The sequence below is a fragment of the Cyclopterus lumpus genome, chromosome 13, assembly GCF_009769545.1.
Source record: "Cyclopterus lumpus isolate fCycLum1 chromosome 13, fCycLum1.pri, whole genome shotgun sequence".
Taxonomy (NCBI): domain Eukaryota; kingdom Metazoa; phylum Chordata; class Actinopteri; order Perciformes; family Cyclopteridae; genus Cyclopterus; species Cyclopterus lumpus.
Window position 1 is genome coordinate 4,365,690 of NC_046978.1, and position 15,749 is coordinate 4,381,438.

Genomic DNA, 15,749 nt, shown 5'->3' on the forward strand with positions numbered 1-15,749 from the left:
AAACAGAGGAGTGGGGGACGGAAAGAGTGATGTTTAAAGGGATGCTAAATAGGGTGAGAACAAGGGATCAGGGAAGAGATATAGAGAGAATCAAAGGAAGAACAAATAAAGGAGTGCGTTGCTGAGGATGTTTGATGAAAAGAGGAAGCGAGAGAGGAGGGGATGAGAGGCAGCTGCAGAACAGAGGATGGATGGAGGGAGGAACCGGGTGAAAGAAGAGGAGGGAGGTTGCGCTTGAGACATTAACTGGCTTTGAAGGAGTGCAGTGCTCAGAACATAACTATGATTCACTGTGTCAGATACAAAACATCAAACGGTTCAAACTCATTAAGTTAGAAAAACATACAGCAGATTAAGATGAATGATTTACTTCGAACTGTCTCGTCCTGGTAGACTTGCAGGTTGCTGTTCCACTCTCTCATGAACATCAGAGTTGCAGTCATGGGACATACTGTAGTTTTATATCTGAATTTAAAGGTCTCACAAAGAGCAAGCTGTTCGCTCAAAACGAAACAGACAAACCAAACCTTTGCTTTTCACATCGAATTTCCATTACATTTCACGTCACATCACTTGAACATTACCAGCTGCCATCAAACCAACGTAACTATAAACTATAACAATGTGCAGCCTCAGATTTGTATGTTAAAAAGAATATCTTTATTCCCAATGTACAGTTCTACATTTACACATCTAATATATCACACATTTGTTAAAGGCTCAGTGCATACCAATAAACGTATATTCCTTTTTAGCTCCTGTGGTATGACCATGCAGATAGTTCTGGGTTTGCTTGGTTTTGAGATATGTAACTGAGATCGCTGCCTCACCCCCAAACAATTTGAGATGAATGGGATTCCTTTTGTGGTGCTTACTCACGGCATTGACAAATTCATTCATGCGTCATTCCAGAAACTGTGTTGAATGCCGAATGGCGGAGTTGTTTCCTCTTGTCCAGATCTCTGTTCTGCTATGAGGTTTAATCTGGGGAAGTGAGTGTCTGTGTGTGTGTACAGGTGAATATAGATATAAATGTCATAGTTTATTTATATTGCGTTTTGTGCATTTATTTAAATGCAAATGCGCATCAGTGAATACTTTTGTAGATGTCTTTTTATACATTCATCGGCTTGCAGACAGTTTCATAGTCAGGATTAGGACAGATTAGCTTTAAAACAGGAAGTTGATTGGCTGCATGCTAGTTCATATGTTTGTGTGCATTTGGGGGTTGAGGGTGCGTTGTTGATACATCTGGACCGAGGCAGATAAGATGCTGAGAGTTTGACTTTTAGTGTGTGTGAGTACGTGATAGTGTAACTGTAGGGAGGGTTTGTCTGTGTACACAGGTAGTAATATAAAGTGTAAAAAAAAGAAAAGAAAATGTAATTCTGTAAACTGTTAAAACTGTTAAATTGCTTAGTAGAGATGATAGATTAGTGTGGTGCCTTGTCTTGTTGAATTGTCAGAAAACAAAAGACAGTGAGAGCATGATGTGTAGAAACGCCTGGTTGGCTAGATTTGCAGGGGATTTTCTGCGAGTGTGTGGTTGCATGTGTGCGTGCGCTGAAGTGTGTGTTAGACATCAAACATCAACTTCCTCTACGTCCACGTGCACTGACACAAGCTCACAAACGCTCTGAGCGTTAGTTCTGCTTCTGATAGAGCACATGTCTGCGATGTGCATTTTGTTTAGTTCACTTTTAATTTAGCTTCGACCCTTTTTTTCTCTGCCGATAGTGAAAGTTCTGGTGCTTTTTTGTGTAACATTGTACACACTCAAACTTGATTCTGCTCGCAATGAGCTTCAGGAGTAAAATCACCTTCAGGAGGAAAATAAAGAGCAAACGAGTGCGATCGGATTTCACCCGGCTAAGTATTGTATGTATTTGTCTCGTTTTGTCTCCGCCAAGTCACATTCACTCATAACTAGTATTTATTTACTATCACATGGCTACATACAGTTTACTATCAGTGACTTACACATGTGTATGTGCTGTCAATCATAGTGCTAATTGTGATGTAAACAGCTTTTAATGATTAAAAACCACAGGCAGTGACCATTATACTGTAATGTAATGCGTTTCAAGATATATTTGTGTGCTTTATTTCTTCCCCTTTTGAAGATTGTTTTTACACTACAGTGAGCCAGGCTCTGTGACAGGAAGAGCCAGATTGAAGAGAATACTCAAATTAAATGATCACCCAGCAGAGCTAATGGTACATTACTGGGTCTGTGAGATGTCAGCTGGTGCCAACGCTGAAGATTTCCCCTGAAACATTAACACTGACGTCATACGAGTCCGAGAGAGTCACACAGGCTCAAGCTTCTCCTCACCTGCTGGCTTTCCTCTGTCATTTATCGGTTTGAATACCATGTCATTTACTTGCTAATGAGTCCTGCGCAGTGAAGCATTAGGGCTAACAACTAATGATTATTTCCATTAATCATTCATTTGTTGAGTATATATATATTTATTAATTCATTGGTTAATTATTTTTTCTATATAAGATGTCAGAAAGTATAAAAAGAAAGACTTGACTAGGATAGAAAATAACACTCGAGATAAAATGTGACGTAAAAATCAAGCTGGCAGTGAATGCTTTTGCTCAATATTATCAGTATAGAATGAGTGGCAAGGGCAGTACTGAGACCGATGACTCCTAAAACACAGATCACCTTGAGTTGAGTTACATTCTCGCCTCTTTGCTCTGTGCTCTCAGTTGGTCGTTCGCCAACAGGCCTGTTCTGAGTGTTGGAGCAGTGGGTAAAAGCCCTGTCTGCACTGTGCGTGTGAACCAAACCAGAGATCTTTACTTCCTCACCACAGCCTGCTCCAGCGCTCACTTGGCCTCTGTTGCGTTACAGAAGTAATGTACCATTGTCTTCTTTCTGTAAAACATATGTTTAACATTTTGTTGTTTCTTGGATGTGAATGAATCATTGACCCATTACATAATCCTTCAAAAGAGAAAGTGCGTATGATGGATTGTTTTCTCTGAAGTTCTAGTTTGGCGCTTTTATATACTGAGCGTGTAAAATGGGCTTTGTGAGAACAGGCATCCGCATACAGACAAACTGTTGAGTTATGTGACTCTTATATGTGGTGTTTTTATGTTTGAGGTCATTCAGTGTTGGTCTGGTTGCATTTTTAAATTTGTATTTACTGAAAAGTCTGCTTACATCAAGCTGGTATTTGAAAGTTATCTTTTTAATCTCAACTAATTTAAAACAACTCTACATAATATGTATTTGTAAGTGTGGTGCATCACAGCCTCACTTCAGCTGCAGCGCTACTTCCTCTACAATTATTTAGGTCCTGTTGAACACAGGAAATGTCATGACTATCGCTCTCATGGATACTGCTTTTAAAAAAAATATGTTGCTGCAAGCATGTGGTTCATGAACACCAATGTACTTTTACTGGTTCTTTTTTATGCTTTTACAATATCTGGTCATGGAATTAAGATATGAAATAGAAATAACTTTTAGAACATTTTCCTAAATAGAATATAGTCTAAAGTAAAATATTTCTCATCAAGAAATGAATTTGACGGAGCATTCAATGCCAACTTACAGTATTTCATTGTGTCATATGTTATTACATCTTATCGTATTTATTATATTCAATCAATCAATTATTACAGACTCAGGGTCCAGATAAATGACAAGATGTTACATAGAATAAACAAGATACAAAAGCACGATAAATAATCATGGTTTAAATTTACTATAAATCAATATCCTACAAAGGGACATGTACAAATATGTCTCCATTGAGGTTTGATACCCAACAAGTGAATACTGATCAAATACCTCTTTGTTTCCATTTGCAGCAGGAGAAGCCGAAGCTGATTGATCCTCTTGACTATGAGACTGTCATCTCTGAACTGGGGGATGAGTTGAAGGAAGACCCTCTCAGAGACCTGCTCCTATTTCCCAACCATGATTTCACGGTAAGTGTGTGTGTGTGTGTGTGTGTGTGTGTGTGTGTGTGTGTGTGTGTGTACACACGTTGGGACCTGATGGCCCAGTGGTCAATACAATCCTGGTTGACCAGCGCAGATCTTTGTATCTATGAAATGCAACATCGTTGGCAGAAAGCAGTGTACTCATGTTATGTAGTTTAGTTCTATTGTGAGAACTAAACTACATCATTTAGACCCTTCGGCGGACAGTAAATATAGTATACTATATAGTAAATGGGAACCTAATACAAGACATCATTCTTAATTTGATGCATTGTTGTTTACAATGCAACATGTGGCATCAGCATCACACACTTATTCACACTAGTCATGCATGTTGAGAATTGCGGTCTTTTCAATACAGTAAACAATTTATTCTCCCTTGCTCCCATTAGCTCTATTTGTTCTCGTTACGGCGCTAATGCGTTTCTGCAGACACAGATCCTTTGCACATTAGGATGACCTAATTGGCTGCTTGTGGTAAAGGAAAGCATTGGCTTGTGGAGTTGCAGAGTTGTAGCTTTAATGCTCGACTCGGCTGGTTCCCAGCTCTGTCTGGCTACAACACAATCTCCTCTGATTTTCTTTGTGTCAGTGTATGTGGAGGCAACCTACAGTCAATTTCCATAATTGTAACTGAAAGAGGCTTGGCTGAGCTTTGCTAATGAACAAAAGGCATTTACTAGACCTGCTTCTTTGCCAGTTGGTGGGTGAGCTCAGTGCTCCGGCTGATTGGGTCGTAGAAATCAAAGTCAGTCTCTGTGCACACAGAGATCTTTACTGCTGACTTGTTTTCATTCCTATTCTACAAAATCACTTCAATCTTTAATATGAATGAGCATCTTAAAGATAAAATGTGTTTTTCTGTTGATGGACCATAACATATGCTTTATATAATATATTATTTTATGATTTATAGTTTAGGTTATTAATTCTAGATCTAATCAGTGTCTGAGAAAAATACATATAAAGGGATTTTACTTAGATTATCTATCTCCATCGCAATAAAACTGGCCATTTCTAGAGGAAAGAAGAAAAAAAATGATGTTTTTGCAATGTCCTCTTAAATTATGAGGTTTTAAGCAATAAACGTCTTCTGATAAGAAAGTAACCCAAGTTGCTCCCAGGGCTCTTTACAGCAGCCCACTGCTCCTAAATGCTTAGGATGGGTTCAATGCAGAGGTCATACTTCATAAATGTAAGCCATCCTAGTAGCCCTGTGAGGCTGCTGTTAGACACAGATGGAATGAAAAGAGTCCGCACGCTAGATAATGCTGTCATGAACAATAATTACCACCGAGGATATCTTGGCGGCAGTCAATGAAATGTTCATGAGAGCATTAGTTATGTTCTCAAAGTGCTTCAAGCTAAATACTAACATTGGCATGCTAACATGCTCACAATTACAATGTTGCATGCCGATGTTAAGCTCGGTGTTCATTATTCTGGTTTAGCGTGTTAGCAGGCTAACCGTTGCTCATTAGCAACACCAAGTACAGCTGAGGTGGATTAGAATGTCAACAATGTTGGAAGTATTGGACAAAGTCACATTTCGTCTTGCTGCTGGGGATAAATGCTCAATTATAATTCAAATGAAAGGGATTATGATACATCCTCTGGGGACCATGGATGTTTGTACGAAATCCAGAGGCCATTGTTTCATGCAATAAGGATACCTTGGTGACTGTGTTGATCAAAATCATAATTATAATCGTGTTTGTTTTAACAGCAAGAGTTTTTTTTGCTGTGATTATCTCCAGTTAAATATACAGATATACAACAACCATAAGTGGTGTGAAGTAGCTTGTTGGGCCACTGAGAGCCTCCAGAGCAACTTGAATGCTCTCTGTCATACGTTCTTGAGATGAACAGCATTCAAACAAGAGATATTATCTGACATGTCAGTTAGTTTGTCGGTCCTGCAAGAGGGATTCCTCCGCGGTTACACTACCTGAGGTTTTTGTTTTTGGGTGAGTTTCTCCTTATCTGAACTGAAGCGAGGGTCAAAGGACAGAGGGTGATGTATGCTGTTTGTAACCGATTTGTGATATTGGGCTTTATTTGTAAAATGTACTTGACAATTCTGTTGAGATCTCGTGTTTGTGAAGGCCATAGCGTCTATTTGGCGCACATCAAAGCATTAAAACATTATGGTTCTCCACTTATTTATTCAGGTTTTGTCTTTAATCTGTGAAATGTCCTTGGATTCACAGCAATGTTTTAAATGTATGTGTAGAGAAAGAAATATTTTTGGTAGCTGTGATTTTTTTTGTATTGCCTCTGACCCTGAACAGAGTCACAGCCTCGAGAGTTTTACATTACATTACATTACATGTAATTTAGCTGACGCTTTTATCCAAAGCGACTTACAATAAGTGCATTAAACCATGAGTCCAAACTCAGAACAACAAGAATCAAGCAAGTACAATTTCTTCAATAAAGTTAAATTACAAAGTGCTATCAGTAAGAGCCATTTAAGTGCTACTAAAGTGTTAAACTACAAAGTGCTATCAGTAAGAGCCATTTAAGTGCTACCAAAGTGCTACTACGGCTCTACCTTCCCTATTCAAGGTATAGTCGAAAAAGATGTGTTTTTAGTTTGCGACGGAAGATGTAGAGACTTTCTGCTGTCCTGATGTCAATGGGGAGCTCGTTCCACCAATGAGGAGCCAGCACAGCAAACAGTTTCAGGAGGTTGAAGACCAGTCGAGCTGCTGCATTCTGGATGAGCTGTAGCGGTCGAATGGCATTAGCAGGTAGACCTGCCAGGAGGGAGTTGCAATAGTCTAGCCGTGAGATGACCAGAGCCTGGACCAGAACCTGTGCCGCCTTCTGAGTGAGAAGAGGTCGTATTCCCCTGATGTTGTACAGCATGTACCTACAGGAGCGTGTTGTTGCGGTAATGTTGCCAGTCAGAGAGAGTTGACTGTCGAGTGTCACACCGAGGTTCCTGGCAGTCGGAGTCGGAGCCAACACTGAGTTGTTGAAGTTAATAGTCAGGTCGTGGGTGGGAGAGCCTTTTCCTGGATACTCAATTATATCTATCGATCAAACCAGAGGAGACCAACCAGCTCGCTAAAATTCAAGAATGTCTTAAAGACATAAAAACATGGATGACCTGCAACTTCCTGATGTTAAACGCAGACAAAACTGAAGTTATTTTACTGGGCCCTGAACACCTCAGAAAACAATTATCTGGTGATGTGGTTTCTTTAGATGGCATTGCCCTGGCATCCAACACCACCATGTTTTTTGTACTCACAAAAACTAAGAAAAGAGATCACATTACTCCTGTATTAGCTGCTCTGCACTGGCTCCCTGTAAAATCAAGAATCACATTTAAAACTATTCTCCTCACCTACAAAGCCTTGATTGGTGATGCACCATCATATCTTAAGGAGCTTGTAGTACCATATTGCCCCACTAGAGAGCTGCGCTCACTAAATGCGGGGCTACCTGTGGTTCCTAGAGTCCTAAAAAGTAGGATGGGAGCAAGAGCCTTCAGTTATCAAGCTCCTCTTTTATGGAACCAGCTTCCACTTTCAGTCTGGGAGGCAGACACAGTCACCTCATTCAAGAATAGACTTAAGACTTTCCTGTTTAATAGTGCTTATAGTTAGGGCTGAATCAGGTTTGCCCTGGTCGAGCCCCTTGATATGCTGCTATAGGCTTATAGGCTGCTGGGGGATGTTTTAGGATACACTGAGCACCTATCTCCTCTTCTCTCTCCTTATGGATGAATTTACATCTCTCCATTGCACCTTATTAACTCTGCTTCCTCCCCGGAGTCGTTGTGACTTCACATCTCATAGGGTCCATTGGACCTAGAGGTGTCTGATGCCTGGTGAGCCGGCCTCCCGCGTTGGCCCTGCCCCCCCCTCTCTACCTCCTTCTGTTTCATGGATTGGAGTTCCATTCATACATTGTCATATTCATGTAATGTGTTTATGTAACTCTGTAACACTGTTCATTCTGTACACATGACTTCTATTGCATCTGTTCATCCAGGGAGAGGGATCCTCCTCTGTTGCTCTCCTGAAGGTTTCTTCCCATTTTTCCCTGTCAAAGGTTATTTTTGGGGAGTTTTTCCTGATTCGATGTGAGGTCTTGGGACAGGGATGTCGTATGTGTACAGATTGTAAAGCCCTCTGAGGCAAATTTGTAATTTGTGATATTGGGCTATACAAAACGAACTGAATTGAATTGAAAAGAAGTTTAGTCTTGTCCGGGTTAATTTTCAGGTGGTGTGCGGACATCCACTGAGAGATGTCGGTCAGACAGGCAGAGATTCGTGCTGCTACCTGTGTTTCAGATTGGGGAAACGAGAGGATCAATTGGGTGTCGTCAGCATAGCTCACATCTCGTCTTCAATCAATTGAAATGACAGCTTCACATTTTCTTTATGAAATAGCACCTCTGCTCATTTCCCCTGTTTATGGTTCATGCATTAAGAATATTACTTTTATGTCAGAGGAGGTGTTTTTCATTTCAGCCGAGGTGACTTACCTCGCCAAGCCACATCTTTAGTCACATTAACTGCCCCTTTCCTTTTATCCCTCCAGGTATCCATTGTGCCTCAGGAGAGACGGACTCTCAAGTCAACTGTTCCTGAGGGGGCAGAACTGCAAGCTGAATGTCTGCTGGTCAGACAGGTAAGGAGTGAGTGTGCATTCGCCCACATGTATCCTCATGTGTACTGGACACAACTGAAGCCGCTGTGGTTTGGGATGAAAGAGGTTTCCGTTGGTGGTGGTTAGGTGTTTCAGTTGAGGTTGTTCTTAATATACACTGTGTGTGTGTATGTGTGTGTGTGTGTGTGTGTCAGACAAGAAATCTATAAAGATATCTTTATTTGTAGATTCCTTGAGGACAGAGTCTTAATTCAGTTCCTCTTTATAATTTAGATCCTCTAATGATGAATCCTAGCCTGCACATCAGTAACCAGGACTCAGGAGAGCTGGTGTCTGGCTGTACTTTCACTGTAGTGTAGCTTTCTTCATTGTCTGCAGACGTTTCAGCTGCCCTTGGTCTCCCAGAGAGCCCATCATTTTATAAAGTTAATATGTAATCATGTTCAACTTAATCTTCTTCCTCTCCTCCAGGCCTGTAAGTATTACAACTCTGACCTAAATGTGGTCCAGTTCAAGTATGACGACTATGCTGGAGACTACCGCCTGCTGCCCAGGTAATACACTTGGCCATTACTCAATACGCCTCCTAACTGTCTGCTTTATGGGATTCAAAGCTAAAGGTAACCATTTTCTTGAGGAGAGTGAGATGAGAAGATTGATATCATTCGCATATATGTACTTTCTATATAAAGCTACATCCAGGAGATGGTTAGCTTAGCATAAAGACTGGAAGCAGGGGGAAACGGCTAGCCTGGGTTATGTGTGCGAGACAACTTTCTGACCTGGCACAATGGCTTTCTAACATCCAGTGGAGATACCAGGAAGTCACTACATCTGGTCAGAAAAATAATACAAAACAATCCGTAGACTTCAACTTGTCCATTTTACACTTTGATTTTTGTGGTGATTAAACAAACAATATATAAAGTGTTAGTTAGTGAGGTAAGCTGTTTCCCCTTCTTTAAAACAATCTGTTTTGTAGCTTTGTTTAGCCTCCAACATTGAGAATGGTATCAATCTTCTCGTATAACTATTGTGCCACAATGCCTGAACCATTTCTTACACCTTAACTTTCTTATTGTTGTTTTGGTTGTATTTACCATTAAAAGGTATTAAAAAGGTAACTTTCCGGTTCTGGTACTAACACTCAAAATTGGCAGTAGAACCAAATAATAACGTTACTCAGCCCAAGTTCTAATGTTAATAAAGTGCCATGAAGCATATTTTTTTTGTATATATTTTATAATTTTTCAGTTCATGATGATTTGGATGTTTAAAAAAATGTGGATTCAGACTTGTTTGACTCCCTGACTTGATTTATGAACAACCAGACCCAGAAGTAGCCCCTAACATCAAGTATAAGCACAATGTGTTACACTGAGCTGGGGGGACATTAACAAAAATGAGGTGGTGGCAGGTGTTGAGTGAGAAAGAAGACTGGGGACTTTCCACCCTAACACATGTTTGCTCATAGTGCTCCCTCTATCTGTTCTTTTAAATGTCAGACACCTAAACAGTCAGTGAGCCATTCATTTAACTGTCACTCAGTCAACGGGAGTTGTATCAGTCCCAGTGAGACTGCTCTCCACCACAGGAATGTCCCTCTCGTCTCCCCTGGGTTGGCACTGTACTCGTTCAGTCAGTTCACATGACCTCTGAACTGACATCCAGGCTGAACTATAAAGGAACATGCAGCCTAAACACAAGTTAGAGCACAATCACACCTACTTTAGTTGTTGCTTTGCAGCTGTTGAATTAGCATCCAAGCACACACATTGTTTATAAGGCTAACCAACCATAAACTATGGACTTAAACATGGGTTATTGAAGTGAAATACACCAGGAGAACCTTAGTACAATGGAGATCTACAGCTACTGTATATGTGCTGTTGGCACCACTGTGATTGATTGGAGCATTTTCTCATTTGTGGAGGCCAATAGTAGCATTCCTCTGTAAGTGGCCAGCGCACAATCACCAGAAATCTTCTAAACAAAGTCGCCTGAAGAGATTTTTATCGGACAGATTTTACGACAGTGACTTTTGGCAAAGGGTGGATCCAGCGTTACCCTCCACCGGCTGCAGACTAGCTGTCTCCAGCTCACAGCACACACACAAAGGCATTTTATCCCGTGGCTCACACACAAAGACAGGTCAGCCTGTGGAACCAGTGAAGCGGGATCGAGTGAGGACTACCTATTGTCGACTGCTGAGAACGTTGGAGCAGAGTCAGCTCCCCACACTCATTTGCACCACTCGGATAAAGTGGGCAAATCTGATTCCCGAATAATTTTCTTCTTTCCATCAATACATTGAATTATCACAGTTTCACATTTGTCTTTCCCCATTCCTTTATAGGAAACTGTACAAAGCAGAGAAGCTGCCATCCCATTCTTTTGAGATTGACCATGAGGACATTGACAAGGATGAGGTCAGTAATGACCATCTTCTGACACGCATGCATTACCGTCGGGAGACATCCTGTTTAAATGAGTTTACCCCTGCCTTGAAGCTGTTAAAATATACTTTGCAAGAGCTCAATACAGTTCCGTGGTACATTGTTTATGAACATAATTTGATTGACAAATTGCCATCTCCCTTTCTCTATTGATCATCTGCTACTCTGTGTCAGAGGGATGAATGGGACGTTAATGTATCTATAACTGTGACCGTATTCATGTTTACAGGATACAGCCTCCCTGTCCTCTTCCAAAGGAGGAGGGGGTGGTGGTGGTGGAGGCATCGGTGTGTTTCGGTCCGGCTGGCTCTACAAAGGGAACTTCAACAGCACCGTCAACAATAGCATCACTGTTCGGGTGAGGAAATGTCTGATGCTCTCCCTTTCCATGCCTCGTCTTTCCTTTTGACCTCAGATCACCCGCTGTTTTCAGCTGATGTGTTTTACCTCCATCTACCTGGTGGTGAACTTAGTTTAAACTTTAAATGGGACTCTTGTTGATGACATGTATAAACCCAGAAGGATTGTGTAAGGGTGAAATACAGCACCGTCTACAACAACCCCTTGTTTGTGGGACATTTTTGGGACATACTTTTATAATTACTGTGGTTGCGATGACTTTGTCCTTAATGCAGTATTTAAACCTTTTTTCATCTGTGCAGTCATTCAAGAGGAGATATTTTCAGCTCACCCAGTTGACGGATAACTCCTATATCATGAACTTCTACAAAGACGAAAAGATCTCAAAGGAACCAAAAGGGTGCATCTTCCTTGACTCGTGCACTGGTGTGGTACAGGTGGGTTTTAAAGCATTCATATTAGTAAGAGTGCGAAAGAAAAGAAACTATATTATAGATGTATACACTTGGATATTTAAAGTAATTAATTAAGGCTTTTCAGCCTCCCTTCCCTCTGAAACTACTGCACAAAACAATAAAGTGCTGGGTGCAAAAAGCTGCAAAGAAAAAAGGAATAAAACATTTAAACATTTAATTCCATTGCATAAAATATTGTATCTACTGGGTTCACGAAGACCTTCATCAGACCATCCCCTTATGAACAAAAGTAAGAAGAAGTGACATTTAACTTTGCTGTGCAAGTATTATCTTTTATAAGGGGTTGTAAAATGTGGCTTGTAGTATGATAATGAGGGCATAATGACACTCCATGCTCAGGTCAAGTTCTAACTGTGTTTCTTCTCAGGGATCGTTTTGGGAGATTAGTAACCTTTTTTTTTTTTACCCAGTGACTGACCACCTCATTAGCTTTTCAATTTATTTTGTTTTCATCCTCTGAACTTTAAATGTATGTGTTGGCAGCCTTGTTTACCTTTATTACATCCATCCATCTGCAAAGGCTACAGTAGAACTGTTAAATGGCAGATGTCCCAAACCGTATATTATTTTTTAGGATGTAAGATGTCCTTGTGACATGTTAGTAGTTTCATTATCCATTAGACATCGAGAAATTAAGCTAATCAAGGCTACGTTTATAAGCCTACAGTGTCTTCAAAAACTGCATGTGGAAGAAAGAGTCACATTTTCCAAAGACGGAACCAAGCTTGGTTTTGTTGTTTAACCACATTATCCTATCCATCCTTCCATTCATCCACGACAGAATAACCGTCTTAGGAAACATGCCTTTGAGCTGAAGATGAACGAGGTTACGTACTTCGTGCTGGCCGCGGAGAGCGAGCAGGACATGGAGGAGTGGATTAGCACGCTGACTCGCATCTTACAGATCAGTCCCCACGACGGTCCGGCTCCCGACCGCAAGAGTCTGGACCTCACCGACCATCGGCAGGGTGAGACCACTTCTGCTTTTGTATTTAGGAATACACAAATTCTACCCATGATGTAGAGAGAGAGAGAGAACTGAATAGTTGGAAAGAGTAAAGTAGATGGAAACACAAATGGTAAATTAGTGGCGAAATGGGTATTTAAAGAGAGGATATTCTAGCATAATTCCATCACGTGTATAAATTCGGGTGCCCTAAAGAGAGTACGATTTTATACACAATGTCAGCAAAAATGTAACCTTCTGCTCGCTCTCTGACTTACTCCAACTAAATAATATCCTCCATTTTGATATGTATTATTTATGAATTTCAGCTAGGTTAGGGCTCAATCCATAACATCACTATCAGGAAATGAAGCCTGGCACCAACCAGTGACTCCACCTTTGTTGAATAAATCATATCTTGTTATTAAAAAACTTTGAGAGCTTGGGCATGGGACCACAACCTGTAATATAACACACACCGACAGACCTTTGAGACTTGGCCCAGTGAAAATGGGTGGGATGATGTAATAGCCTCAGCCGTCATAGCTCTGTGGTCTGTTAGGATACCTCTAAATCAGGCTCAGAGCATGTGGTGACCTGCCATTAATGAGCCATTTTGTTCAGCTTGGCCTTTGGGAAGAATTGCTCTCGGCACACAAAGGTTATATTTTCTACAGAAGCCTGCCTGCCTTATTGCCGTAAATACCACAAATGGAGTCATATTTCATTCTAGTTAGTGTATATTTAATGTGCTGCCTCTTTTAGAAAATATTTAATGGCCTCCAACCTTTTGGGAAAATGCACTGCTTAGATACACTTTCCCATCGAGTCAGTGCTGTAGTCATCACTCATGAACAGAAGTCACTCTTGGGAGTCCTGATTGTGTTTGTTCTCCCTCCAGATGTGTTTGACCTGTCGTTGAGCGACTGCTGTTTGCAGGAGAATGAAGATTCTACGACAGAGAACGGCATCAATCCAGAGCTAGCAAAGGTTGGCTATAAGCTGTCAACTCTGCTCATAGCACGCAAGCAACACATATTTATGATATTTTCCATTGATCAGCAGTTGGCGATTGTAGAAGACAGGAAAGAATAATACATATGAATGAACACAATGCTGATACAGATATTCAAAAAGTTGGCTTTAGAAATATTTTTCATGAGGAAGGAATTTTTCATGTTATTAAACATTTAATGAGAACCACAGAACGTAAACAGAACTGCCTTTGTTCACAAGAAAACTCATAATAAGCAATTCATTATTTGCCAAACGTTGCTCTTTAACTGTCTCTCGCTGTCTTTATCACCATCTCCTCCCTAAAAGTATATCTCTGAGTCGGACGAAGGAATTCGATCTGCCAGGAGAGAAGAGAGGTTGAATCTGTTCTCGCTGGACCCTGATACTCCAGTATGTACAGAGTGTCTCCATTGTATTCTGATTTTTCAATTTGATACAGTGTACAGTTTCAACCTAACATAACGTACCCTTTTGACACCATGCGTTGTTGTACTTTCAGACTTTTTACCAGATCTCATGAATGTAAGTTTCAATAGAACTTTATTTAACCACCCACAGGTTCTGAGGAGCCCGCGGACCGAACATTCATCAGTTGAGAATGCAGCAGTACGTCCGTTTGAGGAGAAGCTGGGCAGAAGGTTTATGATAACCTGCCGATCACTCAGTCTCATGTTACAGGGCTGCATCAACGAGAGTGAAACTGGACCAGTCACTAATGTGAGCATGAGAAACATTTGCTTTTTACACTTGCAATGCTTCAGAACTGACTTTTGCATTCATAAGTCTCAATTAAATACATGGTAAATCATGTCAAAGGGGCTATTTTTCTGGGTGAACAGTTGTATATGTAAAGGAACTGAGAATGACTGAGCTGAATCTGCTCCACCAGATTGAACCCTTCTTCGTGTCGCTGGCTCTGCTGGATGTACGAGAAGGGAGAAAGGTGTCCGCAGACTTCCACGTAGACCTCAACCATGAGGCTGTGCGTCAGATGCTTGGAAGCTGCTGTAACGGGACAGGTGTTCCTGCAACGGGGGTTGGAGTTCAGGAAAATGGCCTGTGCTCTCCTGCCGATAAGAAGCCAGGAGACTGTTGCCTCAGCTTGGACCTGGAGCACTGGCTATCCTTTCCCAAACAGGTACAAGGATGTTACTGCTACAGTATGGTTTAGAGATGTCGGGCAGTCAAAGAAACATGCATTTAACTTGCGAATGAGTCTAATATGCCTTTCCAATGCTCTCCATGTAGGCCATCTTCTCAGTCACCAACCCCCACACAGACATAGTGATGGTAGCAAGAGTGGAAAAGGTGCTGATGGGAAATATTGCTTGTGGAACAGAACCTTATATCAAGAATACAGACTCCAGCAAGGTCAGATATTCTTTCATTAATTTTTTCATTGCGTTGGTCATTGTCACTTTGCATCAATATTTGTCATCTTTGACACACATTACATGGACACAACAACATGGAGCAGAACCTTTTTATATTGTCTTATCTCTTGAAGCAAGCTGGGGTAATCGGCTCATGAAACATGCTGTTAGGGCATGTAATGTACTCTAATGCACTCCAAGAGTTTAATGCATGACATTTACAAAATGTTTTTCCTGTAAGGCAAGAGTTTATCTTCAATACTAAATGTCCGGTCGACTCGTTTAGAAATGAGGTTTTTCCGACATCCTATCCAAGACATTTCCTGGTTTCCTCGCTGGCTGTGCTCCATGTGGTCCTTGTTTAAATGGCTAAGTGAATCACCAGACATTTAACCTGCTGCCTGTATTCAACAACCTCTGATTTAGTCTGGCACTCTGTCTAGGTCAACTAGAATTTAGGGCTGATCCCAGCCCATCGTATTTCAAATTATCAGATCTGGTGTCTTGCTGACTTACTTTCTCTG

General features: G+C 41.0%; 1 protein-coding gene across 4 annotated transcripts in view; it reads left to right on the top strand.

Moving 5' to 3' along the window:
- Positions 1 to 15,749, top strand: part of dock10 (dedicator of cytokinesis 10) — a 60,093-nt gene that overhangs the window by 21,505 nt on the left and 22,839 nt on the right. For 3 of the 4 annotated variants that reach the window (XM_034547870.1, XM_034547873.1, XM_034547872.1), the window contains exons 2-13: positions 3,835 to 3,954; positions 8,529 to 8,618; positions 9,069 to 9,151; positions 10,954 to 11,026; positions 11,283 to 11,411; positions 11,716 to 11,850; positions 12,671 to 12,857; positions 13,737 to 13,825; positions 14,159 to 14,242; positions 14,411 to 14,569; positions 14,742 to 14,990; positions 15,101 to 15,223. In XM_034547870.1, coding sequence (XP_034403761.1) covers positions 3,835 to 3,954; positions 8,529 to 8,618; positions 9,069 to 9,151; positions 10,954 to 11,026; positions 11,283 to 11,411; positions 11,716 to 11,850; positions 12,671 to 12,857; positions 13,737 to 13,825; positions 14,159 to 14,242; positions 14,411 to 14,569; positions 14,742 to 14,990; positions 15,101 to 15,223 — 1,521 coding nt within the window. Of the gene's footprint in view, positions 1 to 1,318; positions 1,879 to 3,834; positions 3,955 to 8,528; positions 8,619 to 9,068; positions 9,152 to 10,953; positions 11,027 to 11,282; positions 11,412 to 11,715; positions 11,851 to 12,670; positions 12,858 to 13,736; positions 13,826 to 14,158; positions 14,243 to 14,410; positions 14,570 to 14,741; positions 14,991 to 15,100; positions 15,224 to 15,749 lie in introns of those variants that run through there. The other variant, XM_034547871.1, reaches the window with a different exon arrangement.